Source organism: Symphalangus syndactylus, chromosome 15 (assembly GCF_028878055.3).
Source record: "Symphalangus syndactylus isolate Jambi chromosome 15, NHGRI_mSymSyn1-v2.1_pri, whole genome shotgun sequence".
Taxonomy (NCBI): domain Eukaryota; kingdom Metazoa; phylum Chordata; class Mammalia; order Primates; family Hylobatidae; genus Symphalangus; species Symphalangus syndactylus.
The window spans coordinates 101,346,964-101,369,416 of NC_072437.2; the positions used below are offsets into that span (position 1 = coordinate 101,346,964).

The 22,453-nt window shown below is 42.1% G+C and overlaps 1 protein-coding gene and 1 long non-coding RNA gene across 3 annotated transcripts in view; one reads left to right on the plus strand and one right to left on the minus strand.

The window, feature by feature from the left end:
- DCLK1 (doublecortin like kinase 1) overlaps positions 1-3,892 on the minus strand; it is a 346,715-nt gene extending 342,823 nt beyond the window's left edge. The window contains exon 1 of one of the 2 annotated variants that reach the window (XM_055245218.2): positions 3,498-3,892. In XM_055245218.2, the coding sequence (XP_055101193.1) occupies positions 3,498-3,873 (376 nt within the window). In that variant the 5' untranslated portion in view covers positions 3,874-3,892. The remainder of the gene's footprint in view (positions 1-3,497) is intronic. The other variant, XM_055245219.2, reaches the window with a different exon arrangement.
- LOC129464155 (uncharacterized) overlaps positions 3,825-22,453 on the plus strand; it is a 37,755-nt gene continuing 19,126 nt past the window's right edge. The window contains exons 1-2 of the long non-coding RNA XR_008651456.2: positions 3,825-3,931; positions 5,835-6,030. This is a non-coding gene — a long non-coding RNA (uncharacterized lncRNA). The remainder of the gene's footprint in view (positions 3,932-5,834; positions 6,031-22,453) is intronic.

Here is a 22,453-nt window from a genome sequence, read left to right on the forward strand (position 1 = left end):
CTTATGCAAACTACAGCTCCAGAGTCAGGCAATGTCCATATAGGGTTAGTGAAAAGCCAAGGCATACATGAGAACCGAAGAAGAAGAGGGACTCATCTCTAATAGTGCAGATCTGATGAACGAATTCACTTATTTGTATCCAGAAGATTACATATCTACAGAGTTTTTATCTTAATGTTTAAAGAAAATGCTCCGGCCCTCTCACATGTACATTTTCATAAGATGTTAAAAAAAAGACAAATCAGTCAATCCATCAATGCTCCAGGTTTACATTACGTCTTTCTCCTAAGAGTTCAAAGGCTTTAAATGTGACACCTTCATTTATCGTCACAACATTTACATACCTACAGTAGAATATAGATGGTGCAAAATTGGGGGAAATGAGGCCAAGTCTCAAGATGAATCACTTGCAGAAATAGGCCTGCAATTCAACTTTCCTTATTAAGCATCATGATTTTTTAAAAAAAACATATTAGGGCCATTTTGAAAGCAAACAAGAGTGTCACCTTTGGAATGCTCTTAAGTGTATGTGTGTGAATATGTGTGTATATACATACATATGTGCATAGGTGACACACATACAATCATAGACACACACATTCACACTGACTATATAATTTTGGCTCAGCTAAATACATACAGCTAGCTCTACCACCATGCTTAAACCATACTTAGGCATAATAATCCATAGATAAAAACAAAACAGTGACAATGACCACAAGACTGTTATAGATAAAGAAATTCACAAATATCATTGTAATTCAGAATTTTTAGTCTGAGAACAAGTGAGAAAGAGCAAGAAAATAACTATGAGTCCAATACACTTGTCACTGCACCCACTAAAGGGATTTAATTTTAAACTCAAATATCATCATATTGGAAGGAGAAATGAAAAGCTAATAACATGCATTGACGTTTACATAAAATTAGTATGTAAAGTGAGAGATATGAGCCTAATGATGAATATGAAGCAACGGTTTGCATTTTAACAGACTAAGCAAAAAATGTAATTGACAAAGAGGCAAATCTAAATGAATTTCCAGCTATTTAAACACTAAGTGCAGCTGCATGCTAATTGTCAGCGTTATGAATTAGAAAAAAATCTGTTTAAATGAAAATTCAAAAAATAAATGCAGCCAACATGGTGAACTCACACACTGTACCAAAGTTACCATTCATTCAATCAGATAATGGTTTTTTTCCAAAAAAGTCATTTTTAAACATCAGAATATTCAGTCGGCAGTTACTTCATATTGATTGAGGGGAAAGCTCGAGACAGTAGTTGAATTCATAGCACGCAGCATCTTAGAGGTAGTTATGAGCTCAAGCTTTGGCACTAGCCCTCCTGGGTTCAAATCCTAACTCTACCATTTCTTTCTTTGTGAGTTTGAGCAGATCATTTAACCACACTGTACCTTCCTTTTCTCACCTTAGTATAACAGTTCCTACCTCCTAAGATCATTGTGAGAATTAAACGTATTCATATATGCAAGGATTTGGCCAGTGCCTGGCACATGCTCAATAACTGAGAGCTATCATTACTACCTTCAGTCAAGACATCAGTCCCTCAGAGAAAGCATTATTTTGCAGTAAAAGACAAAGACAAAGAAGATGGTGACAAGCATGCCATAATTTTGCTGGTCCCTAGATGTGAAGGGAGTACTGTCACCTACCACCTCCCAGACCCTCTCCTTGGTGGATGGGAGTCATTGGAGTATCTTCAGCCACTTCTAAGTAAAGATCATTTCTGGGTGGAAACTGATTGAAGTACCCCAACCGCCATAGATGCTACACAAGTGACTCCGGAACAGAGTGAGGTGTCAACCCATGGCTGTCTTAGAATGTGCTTTGAGATCTTGCCATATTTTTCCCTACAGTACTACCAGCCCTCAGAGGGATGGCTTGTTGACTGGTCATGCACCTGACTTTGCGTGTGACTTTTATCCAGATCCCCTAGACTATACCACCAAATGTTTCATTTAACCTTGGATTTCCCAAGGTCATGCAAAGGGCAGGGCACAGAAATTAAAGCTGAAACAGTAAAATTTCATGTTCATTCTTCTCCTTTAATTTACTGGAAGTTCCACCCTCTGAATAGAAGGAAAAAGGCCAAGTCCACAGGCATGTTGGCAGCTTGTCAAGTCACCGAAAAGGGATGTGAATTCCCACAAAATAAACACAGGCTCCTCTGCACGCTCTCAAGGCCAGTCACACTGTGATCAGGCTGGCATTCCTGCCAAGGGATGAAGGGAAGCAAAAAGGGAGAAGCCCCAGCCTTGAATCACATACAAACACTGGTTACAAAGCAGGACAAGAGGGCTCTGTCAGTGTGCGGTCAGGGGAGAGCAGCCCCCAACTCCAACGGGGCTGCAACAGGTGCTTCCTGCTACCTGCACAAGAGAGGGAGGAATCATATGGCATCCCTCCTGGACCCAGTTGAGTTACACAGCCTGAGCAAATAGTTCTGGAGTAAAAATGAACTCAAGGCGAAATCAAGCTCTTCCAACACTCCATCCGACCTCCCTTTCCCAGGTTCTTTGTGCCATCTATTTCTTCATCATCAGGGCCTTGAGATCTCAATCTCAGAAAAACCGACTCTCCAAAGAGGATCTGCTAGCCTTTTTTGCACCTTGATATACATTTAATCCCAGTCTTTTTTCTCCAACTCATTTTAATTGGCTACGATTTCTAAGGCAATGACAGGCTTTATGCCCTGTTCAAATAGGGTCAGTCCTGAGGCAAGTGTAGCCCAGAGTCGGTGACCTTCTCTGCTTGCATAAGATACCAGGCTGCATCCGTGGACGTTAGACACATTAAATGTCTAAAACAGATAATTACTATTAACCTAAATTGGACTTAAAAATTTAAACTGAACAGATTAGTCCCTGCATATCCTCAAATATCAGGGAAAGACAATAATCCTTTAAACTCAAAAGGAAGCATCACAGTGGAACGAGTTGTCAGCAAACCTAAGTTTTGGTCCAGGGTCATCACTATCTTACCATGTAACCACCGACATGTCATTTGAATTTTCTGGTCCTTAGACTCCAAAGTTAAAATTAATGGGTTTGATAACTATCTAAGGTTCCTTTCAACTCTAAAATTTCATGATCCATTTGTCATTTTCAATTCAAGTACTTTGAGATATCGTGATAGCAAAAGTTTAATTTGCATTTAGAAACGAATATAAACTATGAGACTGAAGAGATAAATGGACTTTTAAAATTAATGCAGCATGCGTATGAGGAAGAAAATAGGGAATGCTGTAGAATTAGGCACTTTTTCCCTTGGCCCATCATTATAAGCTACCTGACAATACCATTATTTTTTTTCCTTTTTACACTACACAATAGCACATTCATATGTGTGAAACTATAAGGATCACAGCCATAAGGCTGAATGCCAACTGTCAGAGGGCAAACGCGAATCGGCTACAACACTGGAAATCTGAGCCTGGAACCCGTAGGGTCGCGTGGGGGTTATCTCACAGCGCTCACCTTCCACCAGTTGGTCCAGGCTGGAAATCTTCTTGAGCCCATCAATGGTGTAGATTGTTCTCACTCCCTGGGGCAAATTCACGTTATCCGACAGAGTTCGGGTCAAATCAGCCAGCAGGGCCTCAAAAGATCGGAACCGGTCTGGGGAGATGGCATACACAATCCCTTTGAAGTATCGATCTCCGTTTCGATAGAAACGAACTTTCTTGGCCTTCTTCTCGGAGCTGAGCGTCTGCAGCGTGCGGGTGCGGTAGAAGCTGCAGTGGGCGCTGTGCGTTGGGCTCGGCAGGCCGTTCACCCGCGACCCTCGGCTGTATCTCTGCGCCTTATCCCGCTCGTCGAAGTGCTCCAGCTCCATGTCTCTGCCGAAGGACATGATGGACTTCAGGTAGGACCTACGAGCCCCAGAAACAAAAGCAGACACACATATTGATGTAGGTTTAAAATTATATATATATATATATTTTTTTTAAAATTAGGGACAGGGTCCGGCTCTGTCACCCGGGCTGCAGTGAGATGGCACTCACTGAAGTACTCACTGAAGCCTCGCACTCCTGGGCTCAAGTGATCCTCCTGCATCAGTCTCCCAGAGTAGTCGGGACTACTACAGGTTACAGGTGCCTGCACCACACCTGGTTAATTTCCTTCATTTTTTTTTGTTTGTTTGCTTGTTTTTAGTAGTAGTGATGAAGGTCTTGTTATATTGTCCTGGCTGGTCTTGAATCCCTGGCCTCAAGTGATCCTCTCCCGCCCCCCAACCCCTTTGGCCTCCCAAAGTTTTGGGATGATGTCATTTTGAGATCATGATTTCAAAGGGTCTGCTTCAGAACAGCTGGGTGGAAATATTGCTTTAACTGATGGCACATTTAATATGAGTTATCAAGTGGGACAGAAAGAGAAAGGGATGTGAATTCCCACAAAATAAACACAGGCTCCTCTGCACGCTCTCAACAGAAGGGGCTGATCCCAGTGGAAACAGCTTATTAATCAACCACAAATTTGCTAGAAGCAGCTCCTAGGTTGCCCGTTGTGCATCAGGCTTCAAACAGATATTATTCCCAGTAGACACAACAACTTTCCAAAGTATTGTCCTTCTTTACAAATAAAGAAACTGAGGCACAGAAAAATTTCCCCTAAATTGCTCCGAGTAATACAGTTGAGAAATGCATGTACTAGCAACTCTGTTCCAGGTTTCCCTGACTCCAAAGCCCACTGCTCCTCGCAGGGCAGAGGGCTAATCCTGGTAGCAGGAAGAAAATAAGCTCTCATATCATTATACAGTGAAAGATAAGTAGCTATGGAGGGCTGGGACAGAAAGAGAGGGCAGGCAGCATAACAGTCAGATTGTGAAAGTTTTACACAGTGTTTGTGTGCCCCGTGGCCAGATGGAGAGCAAATTAAATCAATCTGTAGGTTGGACCAAGTTAAAGAAGATTTTCCAACATATTCACACATTCCATATTTTTAAAAGCAAATTCACTATACTTCATTTACTTACATTTAGTACTTCAGAAAAGTTGAGTTTAAAAAAAGAAGAAAAAGGAAGAGGAGGAGAAGAAGGAAGAGGAACAACAAGAAAGGAAAAAAATGTTGTTTGGATGTACATTTCTTGGTTCTTCCTTTCATTAAGGCTCTCTATCTTTGTGATTGAAGACATTGAGGCTTAAAGATGTCGATTTACACTTGACCCCATGCTAGCTGTGTCAGCTTGAAAAATCTACTTGCTTAGCATCTTTAAGCCTTGATTTCCTCAACCACAAAATGGGAATGAGAACAATACCTACCTTGTAGTCAGTATTAACTATTAAATAAGTTCATGCACATGAAGTTCTTAGCATAGTGTCTGACATGTGATAAGTACTAAATTTTTTATTAATAAAATCTGTTTTTGTGTTCCTGGCCCTGACACATAAAGAGCTAGTAGGAATAGAATCTTTCCTTTCTGGCAAGAGAGGCCCCTGCTTTCTTCCTGATCTCCATCTCATGACCTTTTGAAAGGTACATCTGCACCCTCTGGTCCCCACAGCAAGCTGCCTGGGGGACCAGTTCATCCTTGCTGAGGGGTTGGTTGATAAAGGTTTGTGGAATCCTGCAGGGACATCTGTATTTTAACAAGACAATCTAAAAAGTGGAAAGACCAAAGCATTCAAAGGAAAGACATTTTAATGACAAAATTTCAGGCATGTTGAAATAGAATATCAGGAAAATGTAAAATTTGGAGCAAGAACCTTACAAGCACTTCCCAAGTCCCACCATACAGATGGACATCACCTTTCTGAAGGTCAGCGAACACTCACCAATGTACCACTGTCTCCCCAACCTTTCTTTGACCCTCAGTAAACTGACCTCTGATCCCTTCAGAATGGCTAAAATTTCACACCTGAAACCATGGCTAGAGATTTGGTACTCCAGAAATGAAGTGGAAGAAAGCAATATTTATTGAAGGTCTAGGAGGTACCTGACACTATTACTCATCAACCAGTTGTATAATACGCCAAAAATTCTCTTCTAAACCTCATATTAATCCAACAAGGTAGGTAATATTATTAATACTCAGGTGAGTATGGAATTTATCCAGGGTCCCAAAATTATAACTGAGGGGTTGAGATTTGAACCCAGATTTACTGTAACTCCAAAGCTGGCGTTTTCCATCCCTTGCTCCTTTGAAACTGGTTCCTCTTCAGCATTGAGAAGAAGGATTTTGTAAGCCCTCACTCCTAACTAGCTCAGTGACCTTGGACAGGCCACATAACTGATCCAGACCTCGTCTGCACACAGAGGAAGCAGTGGTCAGCAGGCCTCTGATGTTCATGATTCTATCTACCTGCTTATGGGTCTATTGCTGACCCCACCGAAGGTCTGGGGAGGGAGAAATGAAGTGTGATTTAAACCTGGAGTGTTAATGAGTTCAGTGTACTTTTTTCCCTCCAAATATGAAAACTATTTCATGCCTCTTAATAACTCATAGTAGTCAGAATTTGCATTTTTCAAAAACAGTTGTACTATATATAGGCAGCTCTGAACTGGTTTCATTGATTTTGATGTTAGATAACTTTAAAACAATGATCACTTGATATCCAATCCTGTAGGCATTAGTTGTTAAACAGAACCAACTTTTGCCCATGATACTGGTAACTGCTCTTACTTTTTAATTTATATGGTTTTAAAGTGAGCTCTCTTGTCTTCTAAAAGGGAGTGTGTCTTGGGGGTAGAGTGGAAGACACTCCCAGTACTCACACCAACTCACTAAGCTCTTCAACATTTTGTAAATTATAAAGGCCAAACTCACTTTTAAGTTTGTATTTTATTCTTAAAGGCAGTGATCATTCTCCCAACACTAGGAGTTTGCGGATTTCCTTCCAAACTGATATAAACTAAAAGAAAACAAGCAGGGCCATAGGGAAGGATGGCACAGTTCTGTTACCAGAAAGAGTGCACATTGAATTCTCAGTGACTGACAATTGGCAAAGGCCAAATAATTTGGCAATAGTTTGAATTCCCTGGGGGAACGGGCTTTTAGGACCAAGAATTCCCACACCAGATGAAAAAAGAAGAAAAGAACAATTTAAAATAGAAAAAAGATTTACTTTGTTTCATTTTATTTGCATATTTCCTCAAACTGGATCACAGGTTCATCCAGGGCAGGACTACACCTTTTACTTCCCTTCCCTGAATCTGTCCAAAAGTGGGCAATGGTGTCGACAAAAGAAACCATACTCAGAGTGAAGTCATTTTCAAGGCTACAGCTACCTCTAAATGAAGCACATTCGGCACCCTAGTGTGCTGGTAATTATTCGTGGCAACAAAATAGGTGTTCTTTCCCTCACCTTGGCTTAGTCATACATTTGAACCATGCATGAGCTTCTGAAGATCCACTGGCCTTCCACAGATTCACACTTTCTGCACAGGAAGCCTGTGAGAACACACAGCTCAATGTTCAGAGACCATAGGTGGCCAAGGGCCTGAGTGCACATGTGCAGTGGCACCAGGATGGTAACAACAGCGCCTCAGCCACAGCGACCACAGACACTGGAGGTAAGAAGGGCCACTGGCTCTTATCAGAGCTTTTCCTATAAATCCTGCCATTTCAAGAAACCAACATCCCTGATTGTTCTCGGTGGGATTTCTCACCATTTTGAGGAATCTATGTTCATCCTTTTCTAGATAAGCACATGGTTCTTGTTTCAGAAATTTACACACATATATACCAAGAAAAAAAAATGGCATAAAGGCTACCACATCTAAATAGATGCTGGACCTGGAAGTCCCAAGGCATATTTTAACCGTGGGATTAGGATTCAGGTGGACTGGCATGGAATAAAAGGCACACATACCTTCCAGGCCCGTGCACCACCATGGACGTAGACATCACAGGGTGTGTGCATATCTTTTATAATTTTCCTCCATATGACCTCTCTTAAAAATCCCTTCTGACCTGCATCCATGTGACACTTCATACTTAAAACGCTGTCCTACTTTCCTTTCCCACTGAAAGGCAATATATTTAGGAACAGTCATAAAATGTATTCACGGAACACCCTGCAGTGTGGTCGCTGAACGTGTGTGCACCGTGCCTGGACACACTCACAGGTGCAGCAGAGAGGGAGCCGGTTTGAATGAAACCTTTCATCTGCTCTCTCACCGACCAAGCATCTCCTTGCCAAATCCAGCAGCAACTCCACGCAAACCTGGTTTTCAAAAGCAGCCTTTTTTGTGGGGCATTGCGGGGCTGTGCGTGCGCTCCCACTTGAAGGAAAAATGCCATTTCCTCTCCGCATGCTTTTAGCACTGCAGGTACTAATTTGAACATGAGGCAGCCTTGCTGTCCCTGAAGGAACTTGAGACCCTGCAAACGTACTTGCAACACCCACGCTGCAGCCACCACCACGCACGAATCGACCCCATCCACAAGCACACATCACTGGCCCGGGCACACGGAAAAGCACACACACAATAAGAGGCCGGGCCCGGCCACTCCTTCCTTGGTTCCCGCTCCGCAGCCAGTTCTGACAATGACAAGCACCTCTCCCAGCTCCTCCGCCCTGGCTCTCCATCTCCACCAACAATGCGAAAAGCCTGGGAGGGCCCGCTCGCCCGACTCCAGCTTTAAAGCCCCCATAGCACCAAACAAAAGAGGCAGGTGCCAGCAGCCCCGGGGCCGCCCGCACGCAACGCCCCGGGTCGGGCCAGACTGGCCAGGGCAGGGCGGCCGCCTTTCGAGGAACTGCGGGCGGGGCGGCGGGGCCAAGCTGAGCGCCCGCCCTGCCCTCAGCGCCCAGCGGCTGCGGGCGGAGCGGGCGCTGCGGAGTCCCCCGGCACCCCTCCCCGCAGCTCCACTACCCAGGGAAGGCAAACCACGCACCGGTCCGCGGAGAGACGCCGCCGGGGGTCTTTGTGGCCGCGCTGGGGGCCGCCTCCTGGTGCTGTCCTCGCCGGGCTGGGCGCGGCCGGGGCTGAGGGGCTGAGGGGCTGCGGGGCTGAGGGGCTGCGGGGCTCGGGGGCGGCGGCGGGGCCGGGCTGGGCGGCAGCAGCTGCTGGAGCGTGGCGTCTCGGTTGCGGCCACTAGTGCAGGGATGTGCCTCGGCCCGTCCTCATTGAAATGCGGCGCTTCGCACAGCCTCACTCCAGCCTCTCTCTCCAGAGGAGGGCGGCGGCGGCGGCGGGCGCGCTCCCTTTTCTTGTCTCACTCGCTCACACGCCCTCCCGTCTCCCTCCTCCTCCTCCTCCTCCTCCTCCTCCGCGTGCGCGCTCCGTCGCCCCCGCCCTTCTTGGCAGGGCGCACCCACCACGGCTGCGCCCCAGGCCCTCCTCCCTCCCAGCGCCCTATTCCCACCGCAGCAACCTCGGTGCATCTGGCTTGACTACACCCCTAAACCTCCCTAATCCCCAGAAGTGGTCTTTGGGAGATGGGGGCAGATCAGATGGTGGAAGAGAATGTGGACAGGGCTGAGTCTGAGCCAGGAAGTGTGCAAGGCAGAGAGGTGATATGGCCCAGAGATGAGGCCCCCACCGTCGGGGGAGGGAAGGAGGTACCCACACCCATACCTTTCGATGTGACCTCACGGTCTGACACCTTTCCCAGGGTATGGAAGCCAGTGGATCACCTTCTCATCCTTTTTGCCCGGGATGCACCCACGCAGTGCCTCTTTGGATGACCAACCCTCCCAAGCTATGCACTCTGGTGCCCCCCACATTGGGAAGAGCTGGATCTGCTCATGGATCCCACCCATCATCTCCACTTAACCCCAAGACATTAGTCACCCTTGGAATAGTGACCTCTGCTTAGAGTCAAATATGTTCCAACGGGCCCTTGAGAACTTAAGGGCCAGGTTTCACTACTGGACACTTTGTGGCTGCCAAGGCTGGGTCTGCGGTGGAAAGCCCCATGAGCTCATGCGAGCCTCTCCTCCCAGAGCGGGAATGTTCTCCTAGCCCAGGCTGTTCACAGCTTCCTCCGGTCTTTGCACAAAAGTCCAGGGAGTGGGAGCAGCTCCCAGATTTCGGTAAAATCTTAGACTGGCTCAGTATGCAGCCTGAATTTTGATCCAGTTAATCTGACTTTCAATCCTGTCGCCCATGACCTGTGTTTGTCCCAAATACACATAAGTATACAAATACACATAAGTATTTTTCTCTTTTCCTGAGCCTACACCTTTCAATGGAATATTAAAATTTTATTTTTCTCTTCCCCATTGATCCCAGTTATGTGTTTGACTACTTATTATTAAAAAGTACTATTCTGAAATACTTTCCAAGTATGATGTAAATGTTAAATAATTACCATTTGTTTTAAAACACAGCTCAAATGAGATCCATGCTACATATTCCATAAGTGATGCAATATTTATTTTTGAACTATTTAATAGCCCAGAGATGAGAGTACAGTGAACTCACCAAATTATCTAAATGCAAAGTAGTAAGCCTATTCTTTCACATTCTGAGGCAAAATGAGAGCCATGGGGGTAAATAAAGAGAAAGGAAGAAGCCAAGTACATCTTCTGGAGAACAGAAATCAGAGCTTCTTTTTATCTTGCCAATGAAAAATGCCAAGTGATTTCTTCCAAAATGCTAAGCCAAGAAATAAATTTCATCTCTTAACCCCTATGGATATTCTACTAGGGTCATTTCTTAAGAGCTGTAAGTAACTCGCCATCATCTTACCTCTTCCTAGCTGTTGTACTTAGCACATGCAGATAATGTGTTCAGAGAAACACCTTGGTGTTTGACTCTCTCAGTAGCAAAGTGCTCTCACTAGAAATAGTTGGGCATCATTAGCTCTTTAAGGAAACCAGGGGGCAACTGATAATTAAGTAGATGAGGACATTAAATAGTATACATTGGCCCTACATTATGGTCATATCATTTAGTCCAGGACAGCAGGCTGGTACTAAAGTTCATTCCAGGGTAGCTTAAGCATTTGGCAAATCTAATGTATATTCAACAATAATTCCTTATTGAAATGAAATCTAACTAGAAAACTCCTAATTCAAGTAATTTTCAAAAACGAATGCTACTTCCTTTATATTACTAAGATATTGATCAAAGAAGTGAATGGAATTAATACATCCTTTCCCCCAGGATCATCTGAAAGTATTGGAGATCTCACTCTAGCTCCCAAAAGCAAATGCTATTTAAGCTGTACCCCAACTACTGCCCCAAGCAGACACAGCTCTGTATCCTACAGGTTGAAAATGACTAGGCCCCAGCTCTCTCAGTGGCTCCCATTAATTTAGTGCTCGCGTTTTGCCATGCTGGGGGCTTTTATACATTTTCTTATTTCATTCTCATAAGAACCATGCAAGGTAGGCATTGGCATTATTATCCTCATCTTACAGAAGAAGGAATTTAGACATAGAGAGGTTACATCATTTGCCCACAGTCACGTAGCTTAAAAATGTCAAGCCTAACTTCAATATTTAAAATCGCTATGTTTTAAAATTCAAGTCAGTTTTTCAATTGCTAAGGCCATATGCTTATAAAGCAATACCAAATTCTAGTGCAAAGTGTAATCTTTTTTGGAAAACGCAGTCTTTTAATCAAAGAGCTTATTACTTCATAACAGAGAGTTAACTCCTTGCTACATGAACACTGCTTCTTTTAGTGATGGATCCCCTCAAATGTGTCTTTGGACTAAACTTTTCATGAGGACATTTGCACTTTAACCTCTGGCAACAAAGTGGATGGACAATCTTATCTAAGTGTGCTTGTCTTCCTGAATGTAAGGTTTTAGTGCAAACCAGGAAAGAGATAGAGAACCATTATTCTTTGGAATAATACTTTTTAATTCGCCATGCAACTTTTTTCAGGTTCTTTTCATTGGCTTCTTTATAAACAATATGCTTAATCATGTAGATGCAAGTAGAACTGTAGAATGAGAATATGAGCAGGAAGAGATACACTTCCTGTTTTTCCCTCTAGGAGGAAGAATTTGCTCTGGCTCATTCATGATCTCTCCTCTGTGGCTATGGGCATATAGTGCTCCTGGGTTGGGAGACTGTGTATATGTAGTGGCTGCCACAATTGTGAGAAGCAGCTTTACAGAACATAATCGTCAGTCTGATTTTCCTTTGTATTTCTTTTCTTCTGAAGGCTGTTTATGGCATTTCCTGATAGTTTATCTAATTCCCTCTAATTGCAGAGAACATACTTCTGGCTTCTACTAGAATCACAGAAACTCAGTGATGTGAGACCTTGGCAGAAGCCTATCAATTTTTACCCAGTGCATGAATTCCCTCCACAGCAAGTTGTCTTCCAGCCTCCATTCTGTTGCATCTGTGGCAAAAGCGAAGAGGAATAAGATTATCCCTTTGAGTGTTAGGATAGATCATGGAATTCTAGACATAGTAAATGAGATCTTTAAAAATAATTGTTTTAACTGGCTGTTTACCTTTGGTTTGGCCCTCCAAACATGCTGAGGTCCAAACTACATGAGATTCTGGACCAACACAGAGGAAGAAAGGCCCCTACTACTCTGATAAAACCTCTATAAACTAGCACAGAGCTTCCGAAAGCTCTTTTCTTCGTTCCTGCCTAAATGTAATTTGCTTTGGTAAAGGGGAACTCTGCACAGCCCACTCCCCTGCTGGACAGCTCCTCAAATTCAACTAAGATCCACTTCCCTGGAATTTTCCTGTGCACCCTGGGTCTACTCTTTAGAACTGTGGAGAACAAATCAAATGGTCCTGGCTTTTGCTTGACAGTCTCATTACTTTCTCCCAAATTTGACTCCTCATTAACTAGGAATCCTCAGCCCTTCAACTGCTTCTCATTTGACATCTTTGGAAATGCTCACAGCAGTGCAACTGTCAGTATCTCCCTCCACATCTGCCTCCTGGAACTGGGCATGGCACAGCAGGGGTGGTCTGACTAGGGAAGCTCCATGACTTCATTGGCTGTTGACACGGTGTTTCCATTATAGGAAGCTAACGTCTAATCAATGTCTCTGACAGGCATGCCATGCTATTGACTCATCCAGTCAATAAAAATCTCCATGCTTTTCACATGTTTTGCTCTTATGACCTCTCATTCTGCATTTGTTTAATTAGATTTGGGGGACCTAAGTCCAGTGCCCACTTGGAATTTTCCTTTATTAACGTTGTGTATTGTTATTTGCTCCCCCATTCAAACCTGTTGAGTGAGATCCTTTTGGATCCTAATGAGGGCACATTATACTTGAATGATCCCTCCAGCATCCTATCAGTCTGATTAACACTGCACCAACATCATCATCTCAGTTGTTGATAAAAGCCTTCAACAGAACGTGGTCACAGCAGGCTCCATCACCTTACTGCCCACAGTCTCTCTCCAGGTTGATGGCTGATGGCCAATGACTCTCTCAACATACTCAAGTAATTAGAGGTTAACATATTCTCTACAGAAAATGATTATCTAGAGATCCAGTGATAGGAAAAATTCACATTTTTATATGAAGGATTATATCCTTGACTTCAATGCCATTTTGAGGTCATGAGTATTTACAGACTGCATAATTTTTCATTCATTCATCCATTCAACTAATAAGTAATTTTTGAGTGTCTCCAATGTGCCAGGCACCTTGCTAGGTAGAAGTAATACAATCATGAGATAGAGTTACAATATTCTGTGCCCAGGCATTGGTAGCTTGTAGGGAGATTGGATTAAACCCATACTTACACAAACAATTATTTAAGTACCGTGAAGGAAAAGAACACAAATAACTTCAAGGAGAGCGTTTCTTCCCCGAGGAAGTAACATTTAAGCAGAGACCTGAAGTTTGCCAGGCAACAAGGGGGAAGGGCATTATTCCAAGGAAAAGAAATAGCTAAGTGAAGACTTTGAGTGGGAAGCAGCTTGTTCAAGGAAGAAGAGCTGGGCAGAGTGGCTGGTGCACAGGCAGACAGAGTGAAGAGAGGCAGCTGCAAGAGTGGGCAGGGGATAGCACCCCACATCCTGAGGACCTTATTAAGGAATGTAGACTTGTCCTAAAGAAAAGGAAAATCAGTGAAGAATTTTAAGCAGAGAAGTGAATCTGAACTTGGTAAAGTATTCAAATCTGCAGAGTTCTTCAAGTCCATAGATTAAATATGGCATCTCCAAGTGAAAAATAAAATTATGTAAAATTACAGGTTATTCTTGATACAAGGATTTCAGAAAAATAACTTAAGAATGTATACTTACTTATACATTCTATCACTGCCGCAAGGAATGGAGTAATTACCCCAAAATAATGAAAATTTTACTTAAGGATCCTAAAATTAACCTCAAAAATAGTCACCTTTGCTAAAATACGTCTTGTTTTTTGTTTTTTTGAAACAGGGTCTCACTCTGTCACCCATGCCACGAGCGCAGTGGCATGATCACGGCCCACTGCAGCCTCAGCCTCCCATGCTCAAGTGATCCTCCCACCTGAGCCTCCTGAGTAGCTGGGACTACAGATACTTGCCATCAAACCTGGCTAACTTTTTTATTTTTGGTAGAGATGAGGTCTTACTATATTGCTGAGGCTGGTCTGGAACTATTGGGCTCAAGCAGTCCTCCTGCCTTGGTCTCTGAAAGTGTTGAGATTACAGGCATGAGCCACCATGCTAAGCCCTAAAATGCTTTCAAATAGAATTTTATTTAACCACACTCTTTGTTCCAGAAATTTTTTAGAGACAAATAATTTACTTTTTATATTTATTAATGCATACTTACATTAAAATACTGTATGCTACTCTGTTAATTATATTTTATATAATTATATTTTCTGAGAACTCTCACTGATTCTATAGAATACAAATATTTAAGAAGTCACAGTAGTTATGTAAGTCTTCTAAGCATGTAGCAGACCTCACCTGAAACACGTGGGATTTTTTAAATTAGGGGCTCAGACAATAGTGTGTGTCCTTTTATAAAATACGCCTGTAGACTGAATAATTTCATAAGTAAAGTCAAAGAGTCATTGGCAAGTTTTTAATGTATCCCAAGGAGTCTTTTAAAATTTAATTTAATTTGTAGAAGTGGATTTTTAAAGGTATATTTTAAACAAAGAGAAAACGTACTACATTTATGCTGTTGATAATCTTTTAAGTGAAAAAAATCAAAATATTGTTGGTACATACATATTCTAAACTTTTTCATGTATATGTATATATACCGAAAGTGTAGCTTTAAATAGAAATATGTAGGATGCTAACGGATGTAACGTATTGTATTATAACTTCTTTCACTTAACAATTAACTCAAATGTATCATAAATCTAAATGCAAAAACTGACACAATAAAATTTCTAGAATAAAATATGGGAAAAACATCTTTGTGACCTTTGGCTATACAAAGGTTACTTAGAGAAGACCCAAAAACATGAAACATAAGTAAGAATTAGTTAAGATGGCTTTTACGAAATTAAAAAACTTTTGCTCTTCAAAAGACACTGTTAAGAAAATGAAAAGGCAAGCCACAAAGTAGCAAAAAAAAAAATTGCAAAATATATCTCTGATAAAGATCTTGCATCCAGATTAAAGATCTCTTACAGCTCAACACGGATCAGAACAAAAAAAGAGGAATAGAAAGGCAAAAGATTTGAATAGACACATCACCAAAGAACACATAAGAATGCCCAACATCTTTAGTCTCTAGGGAAATGCAAACCCAAACCACAATGAGATGCCATTGCACACCCAAAAGAATAACTAAAAATAAAAAGACTGATGATACCAAGTGTTGGGGAGGAGGTTGAGCAGTTAAAGCTCTCCATCATCCCTGTTTGGAATATAAAATGATACAATCATTTTGAAAAATAATTTGCCAGGTTTTTTTGTACCTACTCTATGACCCATCAATCCCGTACCTAGATATATACCCAAGAAAAAGAAAAATATGTTTAAGGAGACTTGTATTTAAGCTTTTTTACCAGTTTTATTCATATTAGGTAAAACAACAACTGAAATAAACATTTACTGGTGAATGGATAAACAAACTGTGGAATATGCATACAGCTATTTAAAAAGCAGAACTGCTGATACACACAACATGGGATCTCAAGGTATTATGTTCAGTGAAAAAAGACTGGCACGAATGACTACATGCTGCATAATTTCATTTATATGAAATTCCAGATAGGCTGGGAGCCAAGATGGCCGAATAGGAACAGCTCCGGTCTACAGCTCCCATCATGAGCGACACAGAAGACGGGTGATTTCTGCATTTCCATCTGAGGTACCAGGTTCATCTCACTAGGGAGTGCCAAACAGTGGGTGCAGGACAGTCGGTGCAGCGCACCGTGCACAAGCCGAAGCAGGGTGAGGCATTGCCTCACTCGGGAAGTGCAAGGGGTCAGGGAGTTCCCTTTCCTAGTCAAAGAAAGGGGTAACAGACGGCACCTGGAAAATCGGATTACTCCCACCCGAATACTGTGCTTTTCCAACGGGCTTGGAAAACGGCACACCAGGAGATTGTGTCCTGCACCTGGCTTGGAGGGTCCTATGCCCACGGAGTCTCGCTAATTGCTAGCACAGCAGTCTGAGATCCAACTGCAAGGCAGCAGCGAGGCTGGGGGAGGGGCGCCCGCCATTGCCCAGGTTTGGTTAAGTAAACAAAGCAGCCAGGAAGCTCGAACTGGGTGGAGCCCACCACAGCTCAAGGAGGCCTGCCTGCCTCTGTAGGCTCCACCTCTGGGTGTAGGGCACAGACAAACAAAAAGCAGTAACCTCTGCAGACTTAAATGTCCCTGTCTGACAGCTTTGAAGAGAGTAGTGTTTCTCCCAACACGCAGCTGGAGATCTGAGAACAGGCAGACTGCCTCCTAAAGTGGGACCCTGACCCCTGAGCAGCCTAACTGGGAGGCACCCCCCAGTAGGGACACACTGACACCTCACTCGGCCGGGTACTCCTCTGAGACAAAACTTCCAGAGGAATGATCAGACAGCTGAATTTGCGGTTCACGAAAATCTGCTGTTCTGCAGCCACCGCTGCTGACACCCAGCCAAACAGTGTCTGGAGTGGACCTCTAACAAACTCCAACAGACCTGCAGCTGAGGGTCCTGTCTGTTGAAGGAAAACTAAGAAACAGAAAGGACACCCACACCAAAAACCCATCTGTACATCACCATCATCAAAGACCAAAAGTAGAAAAAACTACAAAGATGGGGAGAAAACAGAGCAGAAAAACTGGAAACTCTAAAAAGCAGAGTGCCTCTCCTCCTCCAAAGGAACGCAGTTCCTCACCAGCAACGGAACAAAGCTGGACGGAGAATGACTTTGACGAGTTGAGAGAAGAAGGCTTCAGACGATCAAACTACTCTGAGCCACAGGAGGAAATTCAAACCAATGGCAAAGAAGTTAAAAACTTTGAAAAAAAATTAGATGAATGTTTAACTAAAATAACCAATGCAGAGAAGTGCTTAAAGGAGCTGATGGAGCTGAAAGCCAAGTTTCGAGAACTACGTGAAGACTGCAGAAACCTCAGTAGCCAATGCGATCAACTAGAAGAAAGGTTATCAGTGATGGAAGATGAAATGAATGAAATGAAGCGAGAAGGGAAGTTTAGAGAAAAAAGAATAAAAAGAAACGAACAAAGCCTCAAAGAAATATGGGACTATGTGAAAAGACCAAACCTGCGTCTGATTGGTGTACCTGAAAGTGACAGGGAGAATGGAACCAAGTTGGAAAACACTCTGCAAGATATTATTCAGGAGAACTTCCCCAATCTAGCAAGGCAGGCCAACATTCTGATTCAGGAAATACAGAGAACACCACAAAGATACTCCTCGAGAAGAGCAACTGCAAGACACATAATTGTCAGATTCACCAAAGTTGAAATGAAGGAAAAAATGTTAAGGGCAACCAGAGAGAAAGGTTGGGTTACCCGCAAAGGGAGGCCCATCAGACTAACAGCTGATCTCTCGGCAGAAACTCTACAAGCCAGAAGAGAGTGGGGGCCAATATTCAACACTCTTAAAGAAAAGAATTTTCAACCCAGAATTTCATATCCAGCCAAACTAAGCTTCATAAGTGAAGCAGAAATAAAATACTTTACAGACAAGCAAATGCTGAGTGATTTTGTCACCACCAGGCCTGCCCTAAAAGAGCTCCTGAAGGAAGCACTAAACATGGAAAGGAACAACCGGTACCAGCCACTGCAAAAACATGCCAAACTGTAAAGACCATCGAGGCTAGGAAGAAAGTGCATCAACTAATGAGCAAAATAACCAGCTAACATCATAATGACAGGATCAAATTCACACATAACAATATTAACTGTAAATGTAAATGGGCTAAATGCTCCAATTAAAAGACACAGACTGGCAAATTGGATAAGGAGTCAAGACCCATCAGTGTGCTGTATTCAGGAAACCCATCTCACATGCAGAGACACACATAGACTCAAAATAAAGGGATGGAAGAAGATCTACCAAGCAAATGGAAAACAAAAAAAGGCAGAGGTTGCAATCCTAGTCTCTGATAAAATAGACTTTAAACCAACAAAGATCAAAAGAGACAAAGAAGGCCATTACATAATGGTAAAGGGATCAATTCAACAAGAAGAGCTAACTATCCTAAATATATATGCACCCAATACAGGAGCATCCAGATTCATAAAGCAAGTCCTGAGTGACCTACAAAGAGACTTAGACTCCCACACAATAATAATGGGAGATTTTAACACCCCACTGTCAACATTAGACAGATCTACGAGACAGAAAGTTAACAAGGATATCCAGAAATTGAACTCAGCTCTGCACCAAGCAGACCTAATAGACGTCTACAGAACTCTCCACCCCAAATCAACAGAATATACATTTTTTTCAGCACCACACCACACCTATTCCAAAATTGACCATATAGTTGGAAGTAAAGCTCTCCTCAGCAAATGTAAAAGAACAGAAATTATAACAGACTGTCTCTCAGACCACAGTGGAATCAAACTAGAACTCAGGATTAAGAAACCCACTCAAAACCGCTCAGCTACATGGAAACTGAACAACCTGCTCCTGAATGACTATTGGGTACATAACGAAATGAAGGCAGAAATAAAGATGTTCTTTGAAACCAACGAGAACAAAGACACAATATACCAGAATCTCTGGGACACATTCAAAGCAGTGTGTAGAGGGAAATTTATAGCACTAAATGCCCACAAGAGAAAGCAGGAAAGATCCAAAATTGACACCCTAACATCACAATTAAAAGAACTAGAAAAGCAAGAGCAAACACATTCAAAAGCTAGCAGAAGGCAAGAAATAACTAAAATCAGAGCAGAACTGAAGGAAACAGAGACACAAAAAACCCTTCAAAAAATTAATGAATCCAGGAGCTGGTTTTTTGAAAAGATCAACAAAATTGATAGATGACTAGCAAGACTAATAAAGAAGAAAAGAGAGAAGAATCAAATAGATGCAATAAAAAATGATAAAGGGGATATCACCACTGATCCCACAGAAATATAATCTACCATCAGAGAATACTACAAACACCTCTACGCAAATAAACTAGAAAATCTAGAAGAAATGGATAAAGTGCTCGACAAATACACCCTCCCAAGACTAAACCAGGAAGAAGTTGAATCTCTGAACAGACCAATAACAGGCTCTGAAATTGTGGCAATAATCAATAGCTTACCAACCAAATCAAGAGTCCAGGACCAGATGGATTCACAGCCGAATTCTACCAGAGGCACAAGGAGGAACTGGTACCATTCCTTCTGAAACTATTCCGATCTATAGAAAAAGAGAGAATCCTCCCTAACTCATTTTATGAGGCCAGCATCATCCTGATACCAAAGCCGGGCAGAGACATAACCAAAAAAGAAAATTGTAGACCAATATCCTTGATGAACATTGATGCAAAAATCCTCAATAAAGTACTGGCAAACCGAATCCAGCAGCACATGAAAAAGCTTATACACCATGATCAAGTGGGCTTCATCCCTGGGATGCAAGGCTGGTTCAACATACGCAAATCAATAAATCTAATCCAGCATATAAACAGAACCAAAGACAAAAACCACATGATTATCTCAATAGATGCAGAAAAGGCCTTTGACAAAATTCAACAACCCTTCCCGCTAAAAACTCTCAATAAATTAGGTATTGATGGGATGTATTTCAAAACAATAAGAGCTATCTATGACAAACCCACAGCCAATATCATACTGAATGGGCAAAAACTGGAAGCATTCCCTTTGAAAACTGGCACCAGACAGGGATGCCCTCTCTCACCACTCCTATTCAACACAGTGTTGGAAGTTCTGGCCAGGGCAATTAGGCAGGAGAAGGCAATAAAGGGTATTCAGTTAGGAAAAGAGGAAGTCAAATTGTCCCTGTTTGCAGATGACATGATCGTATATCTAGAAAACCCCACTGTCTCAGCCCAAAATCTCCTTAAGCTGATAAGCAACTTCAGCAAAGTCTCAGGATACAAAATCAATGTGCAAAAATCACAAGCATTCTTATGCACCAATAACAGACAAACAGAGAGCCAAATCATGAGTGAACTCCCATTCACAATTGCTTCAAAGAGAATAAAATACCTAGGAATCCAACTTACAAGGGACGCGAAGGACTTCTTCAAGGAGAACTACAAACCACTGCTCAATGAAATAAAAGAGGATAAAAACAAATGGAGGAACATTCCATGCTCATGGGTTGGAAGAATCAATATCATGAAAATAGCCATACTGCCCAAGGTAATTTATAGATTCAATGCCATCCCCATCAAGCTACCAATGACTTTCTTCACAGAATTGGAAAAAAACTACTTTAAAGTTCATATGGAACCAAAAAAGAGCCTGCATCTCCAAGTCAATCCTAAGCCAAAAGAACAAAGCTGGAGGCATCACGCTACCTGACTTCAAACTATACTACAAGGCTACAGTAACCAAAACAGCATGGTATTAGTACCACAACAGAGACATAGATCAATGGAACAGAACAGAGCCCTCAGAAATAATGTCACATATCTACAACTATCTGATCTTTGACAAACCTGACAAAAACAAGCAATGGGGAAAGGATTCCCTATTTAATAAATGGTGCTGGGAAAACTGGCTAGCCATATGTAGAAAGCTGAAACTGGATCCCTTCCTTAGACCTGATACAAAAATTAATTCAAGATGGATTAAAGACTTACATGTTAGATCTAAAACCATAAAAACCCTAGAAGAAAACCTAGGCAATACCATTCAGGACATAGGCATGGGCAAGGACTTCATGTCTAAAACATCAACAGCAATGGCAACAGAAGCCAAAATTGACAAATGAGATCTAATTAAACTAAAGAGCTTCTGCACAGCAAAAGAAACTACCATCAGAGTGAACAGGCAACCTACAGAATGGGAGAAAATTTTCGCAAACTACTCATCTGACAAAGGGCTAATATCCAGAATCTACAATGAACTCAAACAAATTTACAAGAAAAAAACAAACAACCCCATCAAAAAGTGGGCAAAGGACATGAACAGACACTTCTCAAAAGAAGACATTCATGCAGCCAACAGACAGATGAAAAAATGCTCATCATCACTGGCCATCAGAGAAATGCAAATCAAAACCAAAATGAGATACCATCTCACACCAGTTAGAATGGCCATCATTAAAAAGTCAGGAAACAACAGGTGCTGGAGAGGATGTGGAGAAATAGGAACACTTTTACACTGTTGGTGGGACTATAAACTAGTTCAACCATTGTGGAAGTCAGTGTGGCGATTCCTCAGGGATGTAGAACTAGAAATACCATTTGACCCAGCCATCCCATTACTGGGTATATACCCAAAGGACTATAAATCATGCTGCTATAAAGACACATGCACACGTATGTTTATTGCGGCACTATTCACAATAGCAAAGAGTTGGAACCAACCCAAATGTCCAACAACGATAGACTGGATTAAGAAAATGTGGCACATATACACCATGGAATACTATGCAGCCATAAAAAACGAAGAGTTCATGTCCTTTGTAGGGACATGGATGAAACTAGAAACCATCATTCTCAGTAAACTATCGCAAGGACAAAAAACCAAACACCGCATGTTCTCACTCATAGGTGGGAATTGAATAATGAGAACACATGGACACAGGAAGGGGAACATCACACTCCGGGGACTGTTGTGGGGTTGGGGGAGGGGGGAGGGACAGCATTAGGAGATATACCTAATGCTAAATGACGAGTTAATGGGTGCAGCACACCAACATGGCACATGGATACATATGTAACAAACCTGCACATTGTGCAGTTGTCCCCTAAAACTTAAAGTATAATAAAAAAAATTAAATATAATCTTGCCAGGATTATAATTAGATTTGAATTGGACTATATTTATAAATTATATTGGGAAGAAATTTATCTTTACAGTGTTTTCTTCCTATACAAGTACTGCATGTGTTTTTATGTTCATTAACTTTTTTCAGTAGTTTTGTAGTTTTCCTTATTCAAAGTGTACATGTTTCCTATTAAATTTATATACATGCATTTTGCATTCATGTCATTATTGTAAATGA